Source organism: Malaclemys terrapin, chromosome 14 (assembly GCF_027887155.1).
Source record: "Malaclemys terrapin pileata isolate rMalTer1 chromosome 14, rMalTer1.hap1, whole genome shotgun sequence".
Classification (NCBI taxonomy): Eukaryota; Metazoa; Chordata; order Testudines; family Emydidae; genus Malaclemys; species Malaclemys terrapin.
The window spans coordinates 10,291,214-10,312,754 of record NC_071518.1 but is presented as its reverse complement, the minus strand read 5'-3'; the positions used below and the strand labels follow the sequence as shown (position 1 = coordinate 10,312,754).

The 21,541-nt window shown below is 42.8% G+C and overlaps 1 protein-coding gene and 1 pseudogene across 2 annotated transcripts; both read left to right on the top strand.

The window, feature by feature from the left end:
* Positions 1-775: 775 nt before the first annotated feature.
* LOC128848963 (arylamine N-acetyltransferase, pineal gland isozyme NAT-10-like) lies at positions 776-8,512 on the top strand (annotated as a pseudogene).
* LOC128848878 (arylamine N-acetyltransferase, pineal gland isozyme NAT-10-like) lies at positions 8,231-17,044 on the top strand. Of its 2 annotated transcripts, none has more exons than XM_054049127.1 (2): positions 8,231-8,675; positions 14,944-17,044. In XM_054049127.1, the coding sequence occupies exons 1-2, from the start codon at positions 8,630-8,632 to the stop codon at positions 15,819-15,821; spliced, it is 924 nt and encodes a 307-aa protein (XP_053905102.1). In that variant the 5' UTR covers positions 8,231-8,629; the 3' UTR covers positions 15,822-17,044. The 2 variants fall into 2 exon arrangements, with proteins under 2 accessions (XP_053905102.1, XP_053905103.1); XM_054049128.1 differs by lacking the exon at positions 8,231-8,675 and adding an exon at positions 12,174-12,313.
* The last annotated feature ends 4,497 nt before the right edge of the window (positions 17,045-21,541 follow it).

Genomic DNA, 21,541 nt, shown 5'->3' with positions numbered 1-21,541 from the left:
AAGCTTAGTATCGGTTTACTATCAGATAGGGCCTCTATCAGGAGATTGTATCCTTTCCTTCAAGGGGAATTGACTCACTCAGATAATAGGTATTTTTCCATCCATTCATCAGTGGTGTCATTTGAAAGATATGATAAAAATGCTGAGCAGTCACAAAAAATGGGCTCACATCAGTTAAATGTGGTAAAGGAACAGAAACGTGAAGTGTTCCATGTAGACAGAATAACTTCCCACTGCACCATCCGCTGCGACATTCACGTGCCCCGAGACTCTCACATGGCGAATCCAGTCAGCCTGGCTGTGTGATGGTTATTTATAACTGCTCATGCCTTCCCTCTTCCTGCCACAAGAGGAAATGAAATTCTAAAGCATCTAAAGCATACAGTGAATCACCATAGAAACAGGTTCATTGCAGGGTGTCCCGATCTTCAAATGAAATTCTTGCAGAGTCTAGCTAGCAACATGGGTGCCCCATCACACATCATAATATAAGAGACATCAACTCTAGCTATCTTAAGTATGTATATCACCCTCATTACTGTCACATCTTTAATGTATTTATCCTTACAAGCATCCCATATCTAGGAAAGCTCTATTATCCCCATTTTACAGAGGAGGAACTGAGGTGGGGAGAAGGAGGGATAGCTCAGTGGTTTGAGCATGGGCCTGCTAAACCCAGGGTTGTGAGTTCAATCCTTGAGGGGGCCACGTAGGGATCTGGGGCAAAATCAGTACTTGGTCCTGCTAGTGAAGGCAGGGGGCTGGGCTCTACTCGATGACCTTTCAGGGTCCTGTCCAGCTCTGTGAGATCGGTATATCTTCAAAAAAAGAGAGAGCGAGAGACTAAAGCCTAGATCCTCAATGGTATTCAGGATTTCAATGGAAATTAGGAACCTAAATTCCTTTGAGGATCTGGGCCTACGTGACTTGTCCAAGGTCACACAGAGGAGCTGTGGCACAGCAGGGATTTGAAGTCAGGTCTGTTCAGTCTCAGAATAGCATCCTAGTCAATAGGCCACATAGAGAATGGCTGCACTACACCTGGGCCTGAGGGCTACCTGAAAGACTGGGCTGCAGAGTGCTCCTCTCCTCCGGCCCAAACGTAAGTTATTGTGGGCATGTTGGAGCTACGGTTTGAACAACACATGGGAAATGTTAGGGTCCCCAAAGAATGGGGGAAATGCAGGCAACACAGACTCAGCACCCCAAACTGGATGGAGCAGTTTGACAGACAGGCCTGATGCTCAGTCCAGAAGTGCTGGAGGAAACTACGAGACCAAATATCCCAGCTATGCATGCAGATAACATGTTACTCACAGAAATACTGACACCTGGTGATTACGTGCTGGCAGAACCCACCTGGTCATCTCAGCTGGCCAAGGGGCACCTGGGAAGTTACACACAGTTACGGAGAATTCACTCAGCAGTACTCACACCACAGCATGCCCCCACCTTGCGGGGACCGCTGCATTTCCATGTCTATGAGGGGTGGGTGGGAAAGGCTTCTTAGGAGTAGGCAGGGTACTCTGGACAGAGTGGGCCAGGACTTCATGCCAGCTCTACACAAGCCAGGGCGGGGGGGAAATTTGTGGTGAGCCAGTCCACTAGCTAATGTGGATCTCCACACCTGGGCTGGAGTGATGGCCCAGAAGGGGCTGTTGTGCAGTTCCAGACCCTCCTCTTGTCACAGTACCTAGGTAGTTGCTCCTCCTTCTGAGAGCCTTTTCCAGTCCCCGGAATGCACCCCTTCCAAGTGACAGGCCTGTTCCTCCACCCCTTCTTGGGGCAGGAGTCTGCAGTGCAATCCAACCACTTTCTGACTGGCTCTCTGGGTTATACCTCCCTGGTATACCATGATACCGAGCAGCTCCCCGTGGACGGTGGGCGTGACCCTGCCAGAGTTCTCCTGTGGGAGCCAGTGGTCAGTAACACTATGCAGTGACACCAAACTGCGCACAGAGCTGAGAGTAGATTTAAAAAATAACAGAGAGATCTACACGGATATTGTTTTACCTATGCTTGGCACTCCCCATCCAGTCCTGAGGTAGACATGACTAAGCCTTGGTGTCCCTATTCTCTCTGGGTACCACGTTACAGCTAGCTGGCTGTAGGCCCTGGCTCTCAGGACAGTTGGTCTGTCAGCCTCGCTGCTGCTGTATCCCTGCCAGCTGAGCTGACCATATTCCCACTCCCTCCCTTTCTGCCAGGGCAGCTTTTTAACCCCTGAGGGTCTTTGGAACTCAGTCAGCCCTGGGAAGAGAAAAATATCTTAACCTGGAAGGTTCCAGCATCCATCTTAGGCTGGATGCTTCCCGCTTCTTTCCCCCAACGGATGGCCAGGCCCTTGTTGTCTTAACTCCTTTAAGTGGGCACCTCAGAGACTGTCTTATCTGTCTCATTGGTTTACTGTTCTTGGGTTCCTTAACAACCCCCCTTTACAGTCTGTTTTGATTTAACTCTGTGCAATTGGTCAGGCAGCAGTATAAACCTGAATGAGGAAATCAAATCAGACATAAGATTTCTACACGGTCATACAGATATTTCCAGTGTGTCATAACCCTGCAAAAACAGCTTTAGCAGCGGGAACCAAAAGGACCAATCTCTTAGGGTATATCCACAGCCACAAGGTGTGATGGCAGCTCAGGAAAACATGCCCATGCTGAAATCCAGCCGTGAAGCCATGGCATGCCGTGCCTCCAGGACCCAAGCTAGCTAGAGTAAAACTGAGCTGCAATCACACTCCAGGACTGCAACACAGACATACCCTTAGTTGACTCTTCCTCCAGTCACTCTCCCTGCAGCCTGTGGCCTGTTACACAGCTCAACACTTCTCTGTCAACTGTTTCGGTGTACACTGTTCTGGACTTATTGCTCAGAGAGGAGTTGAGAAGATCACTGGGCCAAGCCTGGGTCATTCAACCAACCCACACTCTCACATGTCAACGGTTTGGTCTTTTCTTAATGTTATCTCAGCTGTTGGAGTCTTAAAGGCAGAGCAGCCATATGGGCTCAGATAATTCAGGGTATGCTGTCTACACTGTCCACAGCAGTGAATCCCTGAGCCCAGGGCGACGGACGCGGGCTTACGCTAGGTGCTGAAAAGAGCTGTGTAGACATTGAGGCTTGGGCTGGAGCGCCGAAGTTGAAGTCCACCCCCATCCCTAGGCTTCAGAGCCTGAGCGCCAGTCCGAGGTGCAACATAAAAGCACAGTCTCTTACAGCTATTGTTAATGCTGTAGCAGGAGCCCGAGTCTGTCGAGTTGGCTTGGGAGGCTTGCTGCCATGGGCTGTGTAGATGTACCCTCAGGGGCTGGCTGGGAATAGAATCCCCCCTCCACTGAATGAAGAACAAAGGCGCCTCCAGGGCTTGATATAGGGATACAAGAACTCACCACTACACTACGAGTTCAAAAGTTGCTCAGCCTGTCTGCAGATCAGTGACTTTAGTGGAATGAATTGGTAGCTCTCCATCTCAGTCTGGGCAGGTGTCTTCCATGCAAACACCACCATCACAGTCATGGGGGCTTGTAGAGTACTGAGCAGGGGGGCCAAGGACGGGAAGTCCATAGAGACAGAACTGCTCTGATTGATTGTCCCTGGAGGGGAGGTTTGTGGGGGCACTTTGGAACATTGCACAAGGAAAATTTACCCTGGTGATGCCTGTGCTGTACTCGCTCTTTGGATTGCTAGAGAGCTTCTGTCTTCAAAAGAAATGGTGATCCAATGTGCAAAGCTGAAGGTTTAAACTTATTTAGATTGTGAGCCTTTTGTTCTGTGTTTGACCAGCACCTAGCACAAGGGGGTCGTAGGCCATGACTAGGGGTCCTAGGAGCTATGACAGTACAAATAAACAAAATTATTGTTATTAATAATAATGTATAACACAAAAGAGGACACTACCCCTCTTTCCCTAAATGGCTCTGCCAGAGAGTGAAACACTCAGTTCTGGTATATGGTGAAAAGGGGTCTGCACCTTTAAGAGCAGGAGTTTCCAATGCAAATATTTTCAGGGAACTTTGGAGAGAGCCAGAAGAGAAAGCCTGACACTTGCTAGTTTACAGGAGATTGCCTAGGTGCCTTATTCTTAACTTAATCTGTTAGATACATTCAATGGCGTACGGAAATGACTTTTTTTTGTGGCTGCAGCATTCCAGTGCTTGCACCTACTTCTGCTATTCACATTGGGGAAGTTTAAGTTTTAAAAATAAACCGAGTGAAATGTGTTGCAAGGCAGCAGCCAGACTTTTCTAAGTAAAAGTATCAAGTTTATGTGTTTTTAAGCTAAAACGTTTGAGACTTAAACTAAGCACGTCCAATGGCAGTGGATAAAAATCAGCTCCAATCTCAGATGCAATGCAACTTTACATCAAATGAACAGTTTAGTTGCATGCAAGAGACTCATACTTTGCAAGTTTTTCATGAATGTTAGCAGTGAGGAATTATTTCTTGCTATTCATTCTAATTATGAGAAGATATAGATATTCCCAGGGCAGTTCGCAGAGAGAGACAGAGTTAATGTGTGAATCTTGCTAGCTGATCCCATGAATGCTGAATGAAATCCTGCTGCCGTGGGAACAAAAATAAATGAGTCAGATTAGATTCAGGGCCTATATTTTTGGCAATCCAGGTTTGGAATAGAGACTGGTAACACACAGACTACCTAGTATACCAGGGCTTGCTCTCATTTCAGTATGATCACTAGTGCGGTGAGAGCAGTTGCACAGAGCAATCCAGCCTGTCACAAGAAGGGACACTTGCTCTAGGAAATTTAAAATGAAAGGCACATAACTTGTATGATTTCCGCCTGTCTACACTCATGAAGCCAATGATTTTATACCAGAGACACAAACACTCACATGGCCTAATTGAGACCACACCCATTATGCTAGGCACTGTACATATACCCAATGAGGGACTGTTCCAACCTTGGAGAGTTTACAATCTAGATAGACAGAGGCAAAGAAATGGTGGAAAGGGAAATGGAGGCACAGAGGGGTGATGTGACTTGCCCAAGGTCACACGAATTGTCAGTAGCGGAGTCAGAAATAGAATCCAGGTCTCCTGACTCCCAATCCAGTGCCCTAGCCAATAACCTGCAAAGTAGCTCATTAACTGGATAGCATAGCGAGCCCTTGTGTTTGGCAAGATTGTGTAGGTGTGTGGCCAATGCGGGCTGCTGGAAGCGGCAGCTAATACGTCCCTTGGCCTGCGCCATTTCCAGCAGCTCCCATTGGCCCAGAGCAGCGATCCACGGTCACTGGGAGCAGTGATTGGCTGGACTGGCGAACGGGGCAGGTAAACAAACCTGCCCGGCCCGCCAGGGGCTTACCCTACGCAAGCGGCGACCCCTGTTTGAGAAACCCTGATCTAGCTCCTTCCTTCCTTGCAACTGGGCCAATGGCACTATGGCTAATGGCTCTGGGATGAGTGACAACATATGAAGGTAACCTGCAGGGCCTAAGTCCAATACTATTGACTAAGAGGTAGAATCAAATCTCTTCCCCAAAGCTGCCTCTGATCCAACAGGGAACTTATAGCTTCTTGAACAAAGTAAAACTCAAGTAGGTGCCACACATTAAAAAAATAATTCAGGCCCATCAGGCCAAGCAGATTTACCAGGTTCTGTCTGGAACAGCTTGGCCTATTCATAGTGACTGGACATTCTTAACCAGAGATGAATATTGGACCAAAAATCTGAACAGAAATAACAGACTCTCTGCAGAGTCCTACAGCATCCTGGGGACTGACTGTGAGGCGCCGATGCTGCAGCTCTGGATAGCTGAGGAGGCTGTGGCAGAGTGCACCCCTCCTCAAACAAAGGGCGGGAGAGGAAGGGGGGCAATGCAGGAAGTGGTGTCAAAGAGGCGTTGCCACATTTTTTGTGGTCACTTTGGCTATTCTGAGGTGATAATTTTCCCCCTCTCCTGCCCCTCAATGGGGAACTTTTTTCTCTATTATATTACATTTCCCTCTGTTGTTTCATCATAGAGCCTGATTCTGACCTCATACCAGTGTAAATCAGGAGTCACTTCACTGAAATTTGGAGTTACACTGCTGGGAAACCAATAACTGACATCAGGCTGGTACAGGCTATAGATGAAGAGGCCTGTTAGGTCATCTGGTCTACTTTCCTGCCAAGATAGCATTTTTCCCAATTGTACACCTGGAGTGAGATTTCCAAAAGTGCTCAGCATTAGCCTAACTCCGCTCCTCTGGGAGTGCCTGGAGAAGCTCCCACTGACTTCCATGGGAGCAATGCCAACGTTGAGACTTTTGAAAATCCCACTCATCTCTCGATTTAGATTAACACAAGTTTAGTAGCTTTTAAATATACCCAGGGAGGTAGTTTCAACTACTTCACTTGGAAGACTATTCCATAGCCTGAGACATCTCACGCTCAGGAGGTTTGTCCTGCTAAGGGTAAATTTTCCATATATTAATTTATATTCCTGCTAGTTAATGCCCCCGTCTGCAACCTTTCTTATGCTGAATCGTTCCTTTCCCTCCTCAGTGCTGACAACCTTCAGGTACTCGTGGGCTGCTCCCTGTTCATTGCTGCTGAGGCAAACAGTCCATATTTAACTCTCCTAGTCTTTCCTCAATAGTCAGTTCTCCCAACCCTCTCCTTTGTGTTGCTCTTCTCTGGGTTTTCTCCACTCAGTCAATGTCTTTTGAGTAACAAGCGGTGCTTCTCTCTCCCTGCCGTTAGCTCCAAAAGGCATGATATCATTTGCAAGCACTCATTGACAATAGTAAATTTGCTGGAACAATGTGCCAACACATAAGCTGTCATTAGATCACATTCTAGCCCATTCGGGCTCCAGTAACGTGATAGGCTTCAGCATTAATCTCACTGCACAACGTGCATGCAGTGTAGCTGGAGAAATGCAGTTTTGCAAGACAGGCTAATAATACATGTGGAAAGCCAACCAATCCATTTTATATTTCTTTAAGCAATACAGCATTTTACTGTTCAGAAACATTTTGTTCTATGCAGTACAAATAAGTCCTGAGTGTGTATTCAGCTACAGGGCTGTTTCATACACGAACACGGCAGAGTCTCACAGTGTAGGTGTGACAATATACTCAACAAAACGTCAACCAAGTACTATAAAACTCCTACTGGATTTCAGAACTGCAGGAGCACAGCTCTGAGTTGCTGATTCTGTGTATGAAATTTGGTTATAATTCACACGGTACAGTTAGTGTAATGGACACAGCTGGGAGGTGTTTACTTTCCCCTTATTCTAATCAACAGATTCTTGGCAAGTTTTTCTGGAAGAGAAAAGAACTCTCTTTTCTAAGGTGACCACAGCTCTTACTGAAAGTCAAATAATCCATAACAGATTGCTGAATGGCTCTGGAAAAAATCAAGTCACAGAAAAATGTTAAATTAAATCTAAAAAAGTGGAAACAACACAAATCCATTTAGAGTTCGGCTGAGTGAAGGGATCAGTATTGTCATCCAGAGACTAATTATTATTATTTTTATTGCAATAGCACTTAGGAGCCCCAGTTACGGACCAGGACCCTATTGAGTCAGGCATGGTACAAAAACAATAAAGATGGTCCTTACTTGTAGAAGTTTGCTGAGAAGGTGATGCACAATTCTCATCAGCTCCTAACCTTATCTCTATTTTGAGAATGCCTTGTAAATACATATTTCTAAAACAGGTGATACCCACCAATCTAGTGTTTCAGTCTTGTTCTTATCTCCTGCATGGACTTAGCTTTCTTTCAAAACACTAGAGTCAAGGGTAAGGGGGGAAGTTTGCAGGTCAGGCAACCTGCGTTACAAAAACGGGGTGAATTCCTTGAGATCAGTACAACTATAACAAGTGTTTCACTCTCTTCATGCAGGAAAAATGAACATCAGAGAATATTTCACAATATTCCTACAAAAAAGTGGACTTGGAAACCTTAATTGCAATTTTTCAGCACTACATTCAAGCTGTTCCATTCGAAAAACTCAACATACACTGTGGAGAAATCATCGAGTTGGATGTAGAACCTATTTACAAGAAGACTGTGAGCAAGAAATGTGGCGGATGGTGCATGGAAAATAATCAGCTTTTGTTTTGGGTCTTTCAGGGTTGACTCTATCCTTGGAGGAAACACTCACGATCTAACAGAACACATATATACTCCTCACATGAATCGTATTCGACTGAAGGTGGCTTTTGGTTGCAAATCCTATATAGTTGATGGTGGCTTTGGTGCTAGGTGTCAAATGTGACAACAAATGATGCTTTCTGGGAAGGACTAGCCTAAGACTCCTGTCATCTTTCGCTTCACAGAAGACAGTGGGATCTAGTAGTTTGAGAAAATCCAAAGGAAGCAATACAATCCCAACCAAAGCTTCTCTAACTCTGATAATCTGGAAGCAAAAAAGGTCAGGAAAATATATTCATTCACTCTCAAGCCATAGACTATAAATTATTTTCAACAGCTAAACATGTACACTCAGGCATCTCCAGATTCTCTGTTTAGAAAGCTGCCTCTAGATCACTGATGGGTTAAAAGCCTGGGATCTCACATGGAAGTCAAAACCAACCGCTTATGAGGAAGACTGATGAGCATGATGGCCTTTCGTTGTCCACCCTGTAAAGGAGGAAGGTGACCCCAGCTCATGGGAGTCACTGGTGGACAAGGTGAACGGAAAAGACATCGCTCAGGTAAATGAACGATTAAGAAGTGACAGTCGAGGATGGGGTTAGGAACTGACCTAGGGTTGCGTAAATCTAAAAAAAGGCAGTGGGGGCTTAGAGTTGTTTCTTTTCTGAAAATCTCTCAACTGCTCAACAATGCCTTTCTAGAGGACACGGAGGCCCTGGCCCTGGGTATTTCCGAGTCTGCCTAAACAGAGCTGCTCGCTTTCTCTTCAGAGACTGATAGAGTGATTGCTACAGATATAAGTACCACACAGAGTTTTCTAAGCAAGCCTACTTTAGTCTGAAGGTAAAGAGCATTACAGAGAGAACATACAAAAACAATAAAAGAACCTTTGCGCATGCTAAGAAGCTTACCAGAGTTCATCCCAACTCTAACATGGGTGCTGACAGGATAAGTCCTTGAACTCCCCCACCCTAGGCGCAGCCTCGTGGTTACAAGTTCATCACAGCTTTAGCTCAGAACACCACCCAGTCTTATGGCCTCAGTCCTTCCAATCCTCCCCTAAAGATTGGGGTCCTCTGTGGACCAGGAGTTCTGTCCATTTGACCTGTCAGGAAGAAAGCCCTGAGTCAAGTTAAATCCTAGGCTTTTATATCATAATATTTTCTCTCTGTTGGTCTCTGGAGTATTCAGAGTATATGCATTTTTCCTTGGGGTAGGGGAAGAGGCTTCAAAGGCTGATAATGGGGGATGTTCATTGGCATTCCCCCTCCCCGTCAGAGAAGGTATATACAATACTACACCACCACATACACAGTCACATTTTAATACAATGTACCCCACAGGTGCTAATTCAGTAAAATTTATCTTCACTCAATAAAACTTATCTTAATTCCGTAAGGCTTTGTGACAGACTGACAATATCCTGCACAGTGTATATTATCTAATTCAGGGGTCGGCAACGTTCGGCACGCGGATCACCAGGGTAAGCACCCTGGCGGGCTGGGCTGGTTTTATTTACCTGCTGACGCGGCAGGTTCAGCCGATCGCGGCCCCCACTGGCCGCGGTTCGCCGTCCCGGGCCAATGGGGGTGGCGGGAAGCGGTGCAGGCGAGCGATGTGCTGGCCACGGCTTCAGCGTCAGCAGGTAAATAAAACTGGCCCGGCCCACCAGGGTGCTTACCCTGGCGAGCTGCGTGCCGAACGTTGCCGACCCCTGATTTAATTCAAAACAACTATGCTAGATGGAACTTTTACAATCTCAAGGTAAAACCTTCCGTAAAATTAACATTAAAAATATGTTAAACTGACTGCCAACTTGAGCAAATAAATTCACAATAAACGTAACTATACTATTAACTAATTTTAATATACCGATATCATGTCTTTTCTTAAGCTTCTTCCCCCTTTCAAACCAAATCTTCCTAGTCCTTTTAATCTCTTAATACAGAAATTGCCTTATATTTCTATTATTTTTTGTCCCTTTTCTCTGGATCTTGTTTTAATTCTGGTATTCCTTTTTTTTTTTTTTTTTTTTTTTTTAAAGTGGGCAGCCAAACTCTAGTGCAGAATTAAAGGTGAGGCTGTATCACAAAAGTCCTCTAATATTTTCAGTATAATTCTCCATCTCCTCCTTAGTACATTTTTACAAATTATTCACGTCCTTGAACAGACTGTAATTGATAGCTGAGCAGATGTCTTTCTTCAGCAGTCCACAATAACACCCAGGAGAGGTTATGACTTAGTCAGAACACACCAGAGTGTAGGAGGTGATTAAATGACACTGAAAACTAGTTGTAAGCCCTGAATTCCATTTCCTTATCAGAAACGGTGGGCAATTTACATCGGGTCACATTTTCAAAAATGCCCTGTAATTTCCGGTGCCCAACTTCCAATGCCAAGGGCCTGATTTTCTAAGTCTTTGAGTATCTACAACTGTAAGGAAGGCAACAGGAGCACAGGATGCTCCTGAAAAATCAGGCCCATGGGATCTAAAATGGAGGCAATCAAAATTAGATGCCACCTTTGAAAATGTGACCCTTCACCTCTTTATGCCTATTTTTCATCCAGCTATAAAATGGGCAGACATGGACATTTCTTGCAATATTCTTGAAATACTTTAATTTTATGTAGTATTGTGGGCTTAGCTGGGATTGTATAACCTCTCTAGGGTGGGGAGGATGTAACAGATATTGCAACTCCATGCAGTATCTTTGGGGTTGCAAGATCTTGCAAGAACCAGATTCTTTCCGGGCTCTGCTACACACTTGGTCAGGTCTCAGTGTTCTAGGCAGATTTGGGACCTTTAACAAACAGCATGGTCTGAACATTTGGAGCCAGGTTTTCCTGAGTTCAAATTCCTGCTTTGCCAATGAGGCACTGTGAAGCCTTTGCCAAATCACTTAGGGCAGGGGTCAGCAACGTTCGCCACGTGGCTCGCCAGGGTAAGCACCCTAGCGGGCCGGGCCAGTTTATTTACTCGCTGACGTGGCAGGTTCGGCCGATCGCGGCCCCCACTGGCCGCGGTTCGCCATCCCGGGCCAATGGGGGTGGCGGGAAGCCACGGCCAGCACATCCCTCAGCCCGCGCCGCTTCTCGCCGCCCCCATTGGCCCGGGACAGCGAACCGCGGCCAGTGGGGGCCGCGATCAGCCAAACCTGCGCGTCAGCGGGTAAATAAACTGGCCCGGCCCGCTAGGGTGCTTACCCTGGCGAGCCGCGTGCCGAATGTTGTCGACCCCTGACTTAGGGCTTGATCATGGCAAGGTGCTGATGATAGCCCTGATCCAGCACAGCACTCCACCATGTGCTTAACTTTAAGCACTTGATGTCAATGGGACTGTTCATGTGCTTAATGCTAAGCACATACTTAAGTGTTTTGCTGGATCAGGGCCAACATGCCCTGCATTTTGCAGGATGAAGCACTCAATCTTTTTGCCTCACTTTCTCCTTCTGTAAAATGGGAATAGTACCTGTTCCACAGAGGTAGAATTAATTAATGTCTGTACAACACTTTGGCCATGGAAAGTGCCAAGTATTACTATTGAAATAAACTACTTATTTTTTTCTCATATATACATAAAATTGTGTTTAAGATGTATTTGTCATGGTATTCATTGTTTATCTATAAAACATCAAGTCAGTGCAATGGAAGTTTTAAAAACATCCAAAAAAAACAGGAACTTCTGTTAGTGAAGAATGGTTCTATGTACTTGGTCCTTTGAAATTTGAACCTGCAACACCTGAACAACATACTCAGTTTACTAAGAAGAAAGAGAAGACTGGCTTTCCTAATGCCAATGGTTATTGTTTGCTGTTCAAGAGAAAATACATCAACCAGCAATCTATGGAATTTTTTCGGGGGAGGGGGGGGAATGAAAATCTAGTTCATTCTGGTTTTAACCAGTAGAAAAAATAGCAAATCTCTTAAAAGGAAGATACAAAGTTTAATCAGCTCATGGATCAATGAAGTCCAAATATGTGCACTCATCTCATGGACTCTGCCCTCTCTTGGATTTTAAGATCTAGTACAGAACAGCCCTGAGGCAGACATATATTACTTAGAAAAAGAAGCTTGTAGAGGGGAAGCCTTGCACTCCATGGCTGTTCCTGATTTAGCGATCCAAAAACAAATCAACCAAAAAACAAAACCCCAAACGGGTGCAAAACCTGATACAATTGTTGCTGGGTCGTTTTCACAGGTAAGCTCCTTTTTAAAACCAAATTATTTGTGTACAGTTAAGGTCCTGGAGAAACATGCAATACAAATGTCCATAGGACTAAGGTTTGTAGAAAATGGTGTATGAAAAATGGTGCAGAAATGGAAACAAAACACAGCCATGTTGGTTTAATGCCATCTCTTGAAAGTGGCAAAACAATTATAGAAATATGTATTGGCTTTCTCTCTCTTATTTTTACCACCAGACCTATTCATCTAAACTCGGATATTCCAGATTCTACACTCTGTTCCCAGAAATTACTAATTCTTTTGTTATTTTTTAATTTTGCACATGCAGTAGATTCTTAATAAAGCAAGCAAAGACAAATAAACTAGCCAAAAATAGAGTTCTTATTAAAAGGGGTAAGAATTCACGACAACCTTTTAAAAATAACTTTAAAAAATATGAAGTTATCAGACTTTGCTTTCCTTACTGCAAAATGATCCATTTTCTGGGAACAATGGGTTAATAATAGATGGATCATTTGCAAATAGATTTACTGTGATAGTGTGTACAGTTATGGTAACTGAATGTGCAAATATAGTGCATCAATGCCCACACATTTTTGGATGTGCATCTGCATTCCTAGACTTCTGACAGGCCACAAAATTTCTTTTGTTGATGATTTTCTCTGTATAATGGTGGTTGAGTTTGAGTAGGATAGTTACGTCTCCACTGGACAGTCAAAGCTTATCCAGAAAGCAGAACATATGTTGTAAACCATTCCACTCTAGTAGGTTCTGAGAATTTTCACAGCAGCTACTCTCACGATCCTTTTCTTGGCCATTTTCTGGCGTTACTTAAACGTACCCAAATACTAAACTCCTTTCAGCCGAGGTTGATTGCATCATATTGCTAGTGCTGGGGCTCTCTACTAACTTTGGACAGCATGTGTTGCCTATACCACGCATAGCATGAATCTGTCACTGAAAACCATTTTATGATTCATCCTGAGAAATTTCATCTGGCAGTAAACACGCAGCAGCTCCCTGATGAGTTTATCTCAATGCAGTAGATTGATTCCCTGAGTTGACAGAATGGTACTAACAGTCTAAACATCAGCTTACCATAGAGCTCCCATTGTGTACACATAAATATTTCAAGGTAGGTTTACGAGTTATCAAGAAATTAAACATTTGAAGCAACACGGAGTGCTCGAAATGGTTTGTGTTCCTAGCAAGGGGACAGGCTGTAAGAAAACCTTCAAAGCATTTTATGCACAGGTCCCACTTTCAAACGGAGCAACATACAGCCACTTGCTGGCTCTCCCACTTGGAATGTTGGGACTGTAGCAAGCCATTGAGAAGACTCAGAACATTTCAAGGCATGACTTCTCAGCTGCACAGCAAGGCAGGAAAACCAGCTGAATAATTCCTATGCAGAAATGCTGACAGTGAGCAGTTATTTGGCCTGTTCAAACTCGCCTGCTTGGATAGGCTGAATCTTGCTCCCCCTTCATGCGCACAAAAGACTCAAGAAGACATAATGGAACTGGTCCAGTTCTTTTGTGTGCCAGCTGGGGGTGCCTAATAGGATTGAGAAAGCCTGGTTCAAAGAGCCAGATATGGACCAGTTTTCCCCAGTTCTGGTGTAGGGGAATCTTTGGTTGCCATCAAACCAGGTAATGGGTTCCTATACCACCTCTTGCTGCTGCTATCACAGAGGTTGTGTGGCGAGCATTTCCAGTTTGGGGAAAGAACATGACTGCACTGTGCTGTGCTCCAGCAATTCGGCTAGTGGACAGCTAGGCATATCAGACAGCTGCAAACAGCCCTCTACCACCTTCATCTGCACCTAGGTGAGAGAGAGCACGGCTGAGAACAGAGGCTATGGTCTTAGTCTTTCTGGGAGTTTACCTGCCTCTTCTGAGAATCCCAATTCCAACACCAAAGTGTCACGACTATATCAAACTAGACAGGATTAGAGCTTAGTGATTTGTGACTCTCAAAAAAAATCAGTGGTTCAGTTAATCATCTGATGGTCTGAATTTATAACAAGACTTGACACTTCTATGGCATCTCTAATCCAATAATCTCCCAAGTGCTTTACCAATGTGCAAGGAATATTATTTTCCTCATTTTAGAAGATGAGGAAACTGAGGCATACAGAAAATGAATGGCTTACTTATGATCTCAGACACAGACTCAAAAACAGAACCCAGGACTCCTGACTCCCAAGTGCCTGCTCTGACCATTAGATCACACTGCTTCCTTCATCACTTCTTCAGATGAGAATATGGACATGAGAACTGTCTTATTCAAAAACCCGTTAACGTTTCCTAATTTTGTCCTATTTTGACTGAGTCCTGGTATCACACTGACCTAATGTAGATACCAAAAATCTTCCTTACATACACTTGTGCACACAAGGGGGTAATTACTCTATGGTGTCCACCCTTGTCAAGAGATGGCCTGGGACCAAAAAACCCAGATCCCAACATCCATGCCCTATCATTACTACTGCATTTCTCTACCACAAGAATCAGTTTTCTTTTCAATACTCCTATGATGGGGTTCAGTAGATCATAGCATCTGTGCTAGTTGGAATCAACAAGAAATCCCTTCACATCATCATAAATAATTAACTTTTTGTTAATGTTACTTCTTTTACAGGCAATATGTACATCGAAGAATATTTAGCAAGAATTGGATACAAAGGCTCCCATGAAAAACATGATTTGGAAACCTTAACTGCAATCTTCCAGCACCACATCCGAACTGTTCCATTTGAAAATCTCAGCATCCATTGTGGGGAAACCATTACCTTGGATTTAGACCAGGTTTACAACAAAATTGTAAGGAAAAAGCGTGGTGGATGGTGCATGGAACAAAACCAACTTTTATGTTGGGTGCTGAAAACACTGGGATATGACACCACTCTTTTAGGAGCATATATATACAACCTGCACCAAAACACATATGCTTCCCAAATGACCCACCTTCTGCTAAAGGTGGATATTGATGATAGAGCCTATATCCTGGATGGAGGCTTTGGTGTATCCTATCAAATTTGGCAACCAATGGAACTTATTTCTGGGAAAGACCAGCCTCAGACTCCTGGCATCTTTCGCTTCACAGAAAACAATGGGACCTGGTACTTTGAGAAAATAAGAAGGAAACAATACATTGCCAACCAAAGCTTCTCTAATTCTGATCTTCTGGAAAGAAGTGAGTGCAGGAAAATTTACTTGTTCAGTCTTGAGCCACGAACAATCAGAGATTTCCAGTTCCAACGTACGTATCTTCAGACATCTCCAGATTCCCTGTTTACAAAGAAGTCAATCTGCAGCCTGCAGACCACTGATGGGTTTCGAGCTTTAATTGGGTGGACACTCATTGAGACAACTTACAACTACAAGGACAACACAGATCTGGTAGAATTCATGACTCTTAAAGATGAAGAGGTGGAGGAGACACTGAAAGATAAATTCAGCTTAACATTAGAGAGAAAATTTGTCCCAATTAACCTCAAAGGACTGTACGTGATTTAGTGTAGTGCTAAAACATACAATAATTCTATGCAATTGCAGCATCTTTCACAGTCTAATATGACATTCAATAAATGACCTAAAATCCATTAATACCAGGTTAAAATGAGAACTTAAGTTCAGAAAAACAGGCACTTCAGAGTCCCATGTTGATTAGTTACCACCGAGAGAATAAATGGAGCCCACACACACTTTTGTGGGCACAAATTTAGAGACTGGTTTGAGGCTGGATGAAGATCTGAGAGGACATGTGGTCCAGGGAGGAAAAGTTTTCTAGTGGTGTAAGAACACAACTTGGAGAGGAGTACTGGGGTTTCTGTGCTACTGACATATATATGCTGGGACCATTAGGGAAATCACATTTCCAAACTTGGCTGCTTAAATTTAGACACCTGAAGATCAGACCACTTATTTAGGTCTGAAATGTGGATTTAGAAGTACTGTACCAAGCACTCAACTCCATATCCCCATTTTACAGATGGGGAAAATATACTTCCCCACCTCCAGGGTGTGTTAGGAGGAATAATTCATTCATGTATGTAGGGCACTTTAAGGTCCCCAGACTTACAAGTGCAGAGTATTATCCAATTTCTCTCTGTGATTACTACAACGAACCACACATGTTAATTATGTTTAGTATGTCCATTTTTTTCTTATGATGCTTTTGTAGTGGTACTAATTCACATCCTGTCTAAAGGATGAATTGTAATATGGTGCCCAAACTTGTTTCTCTATTGTGCCTACTTCCATTCCACATGGCCACAAACTGAAATTCCTTAAAGACAGATACAAATGGGAATGTTATCAAGGTGACGAGCATAAAAAGCATCCAACTGAATCAAGTCTATTTAAAGAAACTCCTTGTCTAACTAATGAGTCCCCTCTTCTAATATCTGTGGTTTTGCAATTGCAGTTCCCTGTTCTAAAAATGTTTCTCTCCATCATGTTGCTATGTGAAAGACCCATAAAAACAGAGAAATTGACTGTGCAGGGGAAACAGTGTCAAAACAAAGTTAACAGAGTAGACCACTGAGAAAAATAATTCTCCAGTCGTTTTTCCTGATGGTAATCTTACATGCTGCTTTTAACAATAGCAGGTTAAAGAAGAGAATCAAGACATTTTCTTTTCAGTGGACAGCCTCCTTGTTCTAACATGATTTATGAAAAACTCATGAAATACAAAAATATATTAAAAATAAATAAATGAAAACAAGTCTTTGTAAGTATGAATTGTAATTAAGTTTTTATTCCCCAAATATCAGATAAGTACTAAGTGTTTCAAATAAAACTTGCCACTTTCTCTTTAGCTGGGAGGAATTTTCATTTGGTGCTCACAATCCATAACACAGAACCCCCTCTCTTCTACGTAGCAGATCACTGCCTCCTTTATGCTGATAATGGCTCCTTCTCTGGTTGGCTTCAATGTGGCCTTTGACACCCTGGTTATTCCATCCTCCTGTGTCACCTCCATCAGCGCCTCTGGTTCTGCTGCCACCTAACTGCTCCTGCTGTCTACTAAAAGGCCTATTCTCTGTAGAGCTCCACATGGGTCAGTCCTCAACCCTCCCACCCTCTGCACCGTCATTTATAACAACTCTCCCACAGAGATTTTTCCCCAGACTTGACAATTATTACCAGGTCTTGGCTTTACAGTGTCAGGTCAAATGGAGCTCTGCTGATTTACACCTGCTAAAAATCAGTTTTTCAGCCTGGCAAATTCTCTGAGTTGATAAATACAGTAGTTATTTAGCTGTGAATACTGTACCCCAAACCTCTCGAAAGACAGATAACTAGGCCTAAGATAAGAATGGTATTAAATATAAGAGTCACCGAACCACAGCCTAATACCATTAGGGAGGCCTTGTGATAGCTGCCTTCCCACAGGAAAAGGGAAAGGAATGACTAATTTCTAAAAGGATCCGGCAGGAGGCATAGGAGATTTATACTCCTGTTATGCTGATAAACATGGGATCTTACGTCTACAGGGTAATTCAGCCGACACCTTTCCCCTGCAATACATTTTAAAGTTAAAGTGGACTCTCTCTCTTTCAGGCTAGTTTAATGAGACGCCAAACTATTGTGCAGCGTTTTAGCTGCAACCTGTTGTCAAGTCACCTGGCACCAACACTGTTAACACTATATCCCAACACGTTCAAAATGTATCGGGAATTAGGAAAGCACGGTATCTTGATTTACAGGAAGACAAGGCAACTTTGCTTTCAGGCTGAGATCTGAATAATTGTAAAATTAATGGGAGCTGGGTGTTCAAATCCCATAGATGGCTCTGAATAATCTCAGCCTAACTGCCCATCACGTATACCCAAAGCCCAAAGGAAAATACCATCCATTAACAATTGTATTCGGAGTGTCTTTCAGAAAAGAACTACGAGTAACAGGAGAAAACCAGTTCAAGCTTCATTTCACCATTGGAAAAAGCAATTAAAAAAACAACAAGGAACAAAGTTTAATCAGCTTTTGGATCAGTGGAGGTAAGATACAGGATGAGCACTCACTTCAGCTAGACTCTGCCCCTATGGCTTTTAAGGTCCAGCATCAATTAGATCAAAAGAGACAAGATAGGAAGAAGTGAAGGGAAGGGAAGTTGTGCAGTCCTCATCTATTCCCAGCATTGGCAACTACAGTAGTAGTAAAAATTTCAACCCAACTGGCACCACAGAGAGGACAGAGAGAACTAGCTCAATTGTTGCACTATTATTTCAGACAAATCATTTAAGTTAATCATCTTCGAGAGTTATTTTCTCTTGCAAGTTTCATTTACTCAAACTGCATAGGCAACAGCTAGCAAACATAAAAGGAAACCACCACATTTTAATGCCTCTTCAGGAGTGGGGGGAGGAGATATAATATAAAATAAACCAACTTGTGTTTTTATTATTGGATCCCGATAAGTACAATTTAATTATTCACAGCATGCTAGATAAGCTGTTAATCCATTCTTAACAATGCTGGATGCGTTGACTGACTAGCACATCCAAACAGTGGGTGAATAAAAACAAAATCTAGTTTCCTGCCTCAGTTTCTTTGTTAACAACACTAAGCAGCAGAAGAAACTGATGACTTGCCAACTAATTTTGTAGTTTTCCTGAATTCCTCTTCTGGCTCCTCTCAGCCAGCGTACCTCAAATAGGACACTTCAGGAAGAGTGATGATGGCTAATGATATGTGCTTTCCTCATGCAATGCAGTATTAGACAGATGATGAATCTGGACCTAAAAGGTCACTCTCAAAGAGGACAGGACAAATAGTTCTAGATGTCTGAAGACAAAGTTTAAACTATTCTTACTGCTATGAGCTCTCAATGAGCACATGAATGCCAGCTGCTGTAGACTGCAACAATCACCCCTTGCTCTCATTCTTGGTCAGAGTTGTGCCAAATTCACAGATTATTCATTTCACACCATTTGCACAAACAATTCTGCTGTTTTATGCACCTCCCCCCTCCAAACTTTGCTTTATTTGCAAGCTTGAGAAAATGGCTACTTCCAAACCAAAAATGCTCATTCTAAATCCAAATTACATCTTCAATCAAAAAGGGGTCCTTTTTGATTGAGAAACAGGTCCATTTATGCTTTAAAAACTGCAGCTTAACAAAACTGTCCACAACAATGGGTCTATTTTTGAGTTTGTAACAAAGGCAAGAATGCTTGATTAAATGTAGATTTGCATCATGAACATTTCACGTCTACACTTAAGCCTCCATAGTGGTCTAGTTATAGTAAGGAACTATGTATAGCAAAATTCTGTAACACACCTAGATGACTTAGGAGCCTAGGATCAGATTTTTAAAGATATCTAGGCACTTAAAGATGCAGATAGGCACCAGAGAGATACCTACTGGGATTTTCACAAGCATCTAGGCACTTTTACAACTCCGACTAGGCACTTACATTTTGCTGATTCTACAATACAGTTGACGCTCCAAGATAGCTGAGTGAATAAATAGGTTGCCCTAACCTCAGCAGCTGCTTTTAAAGTTGCATTTGAAGAGTTCATCTAGCCATCATCGAAAGCTGTTCAATCAAACTTCTGGCCAGTAGGGTACCAACCTTTAAAGATTATACACTGCTAATAATTGTAGCGGGGTTACGCATTTTCTTATAACCCTCCAGTAATAGAATATAAGTTTTCTGTGAAGCTGTTGAAATTCAGGTCACTTCACCTTCAAAACCTTCCACCCAAACACATGCAATGCACAGTACCCTCCAGGACTCAGAGATATCCGACTACAGAGCTGTTTTTGTTTTTCTCCCAATCACATGCAGCTATTCTGCCTTGGAATGAAGGACACAGAAGGTGTCCTCTCTGCATACATTCTCTGTGCAGAGAAGCCTCTGTGTAAAGTTTAATGCTCTTTTTATTATATGCATGCCTCAAATAATTATCCAATCAAAGGAACTTTCAGACCAGATTATGTGAAAGCAACAGAATGTCACCAGTTCAAGAATCCTGAAGCCCAAACAAAATTTTAGTGACATCTAGTGGTCACTAGTGTCTCACTAGAATATAGTTTCCCCAAAATACCTAGCACTATTATTCAGAAATCCTGCCATCACCAAAGAAATTTATTCATATAACAGGGTAGTCATTTCCTAGTAATAAGCAAGAAAGAATAATGGGATATATTCTGAGTTTTTCTTGTGATGAGCAACAATAAATCACTTTGTAGTTCAGGTCACATTTGGGAAGAAAAATGTCTTGCGATCATTAACTTTTGTTCAATTGACAATTATATATAGTCAAGTTTTAAGTAATTGAACCAGTAGCATTTAATTAGCTCTGAAAACCTATATGAGATCATGAATCATAGACTTTCCACCTTTATGAAGCTCCCTTACTAGGTTAAAAGTGTATTTCTCTTTCCATGTGTGATCCATCTTAAATATCTAACGAGGTGCTTTTGATATATGGATTATAGTCCATATATCATACATGCAAACTACTGTAGATGTACGGCCTCTTACTTTATATAATTGAGTTTCGTGTCTTGCTTCACTGAGCTGTTCCAAAAAGAAGAGAGAAAAAAAAACCAACGACTCGTGTCTGTGATGGAACTGCCACTACTTGCTTTAATTTAGCAAACTCCTCCAATCCCTCCTTTCTCGAGAGAGCCAGCATCCTGGACGACAACCTGGACAACTAGCCAGGGCAATAAAATAGCAGAGAGCATATTTCTTGCTAAAGGTTGGGATACAGAAAACTGCTATAATTTTAGATCTGACACATGCTAACAACAAATTTCAACATGCCCAGAGCAGCAATTGATGGAAGGCCAGTACTGTCTCTCTGTGCAAACAATGCTTCAAACTGCTTCATTACTTTCTAACTAGAAAAGGCATTTCAACTCAACTAATATTTGGGGGCATGTCCTTAAGGCCCAGTTTTTTAAAGGTATTGAGGTGTTGCTTTGCTCAGAGTTGCAATGCTTAATTGATTTAGGATCCTAAATTTCATTCTCAAAAGGGATGTAGGCATTTAGGAGTCTAAATCCCACTGACAGTCAATCTCTAAAGCCCTTTTGAAAATTAGATTTAGGCTCCTAAATCAGTTGGTACTGCAATGCTGAGAGCATTAATGTCTAAATACATTTAAAAATCTGGGCCTGAATCTAAACACTATCAAACAATGCACTAAACATCTCACAGGCTATGTTAAGTTTCAGTGTTTATATTATATTACCTAAACCACAATAATCAGACACAAAA

What these genes read in the sequence shown, in the direction of transcription:
- LOC128848878 (XM_054049127.1), top strand. Translation starts at nt 8,630, where the DNA reads ATGGGAGTCACTGGTGGACAAGGTGAACGGAAAAGACATCGCTCAG. An exon ending in ACGGAAAAGACATCGCTCAG is followed by an intron (nt 8,676 to 14,943) that starts GTAAATGAACGA and finishes CTTCTTTTACAG; the next exon opens with GCAATATGTACATCGAAGAA.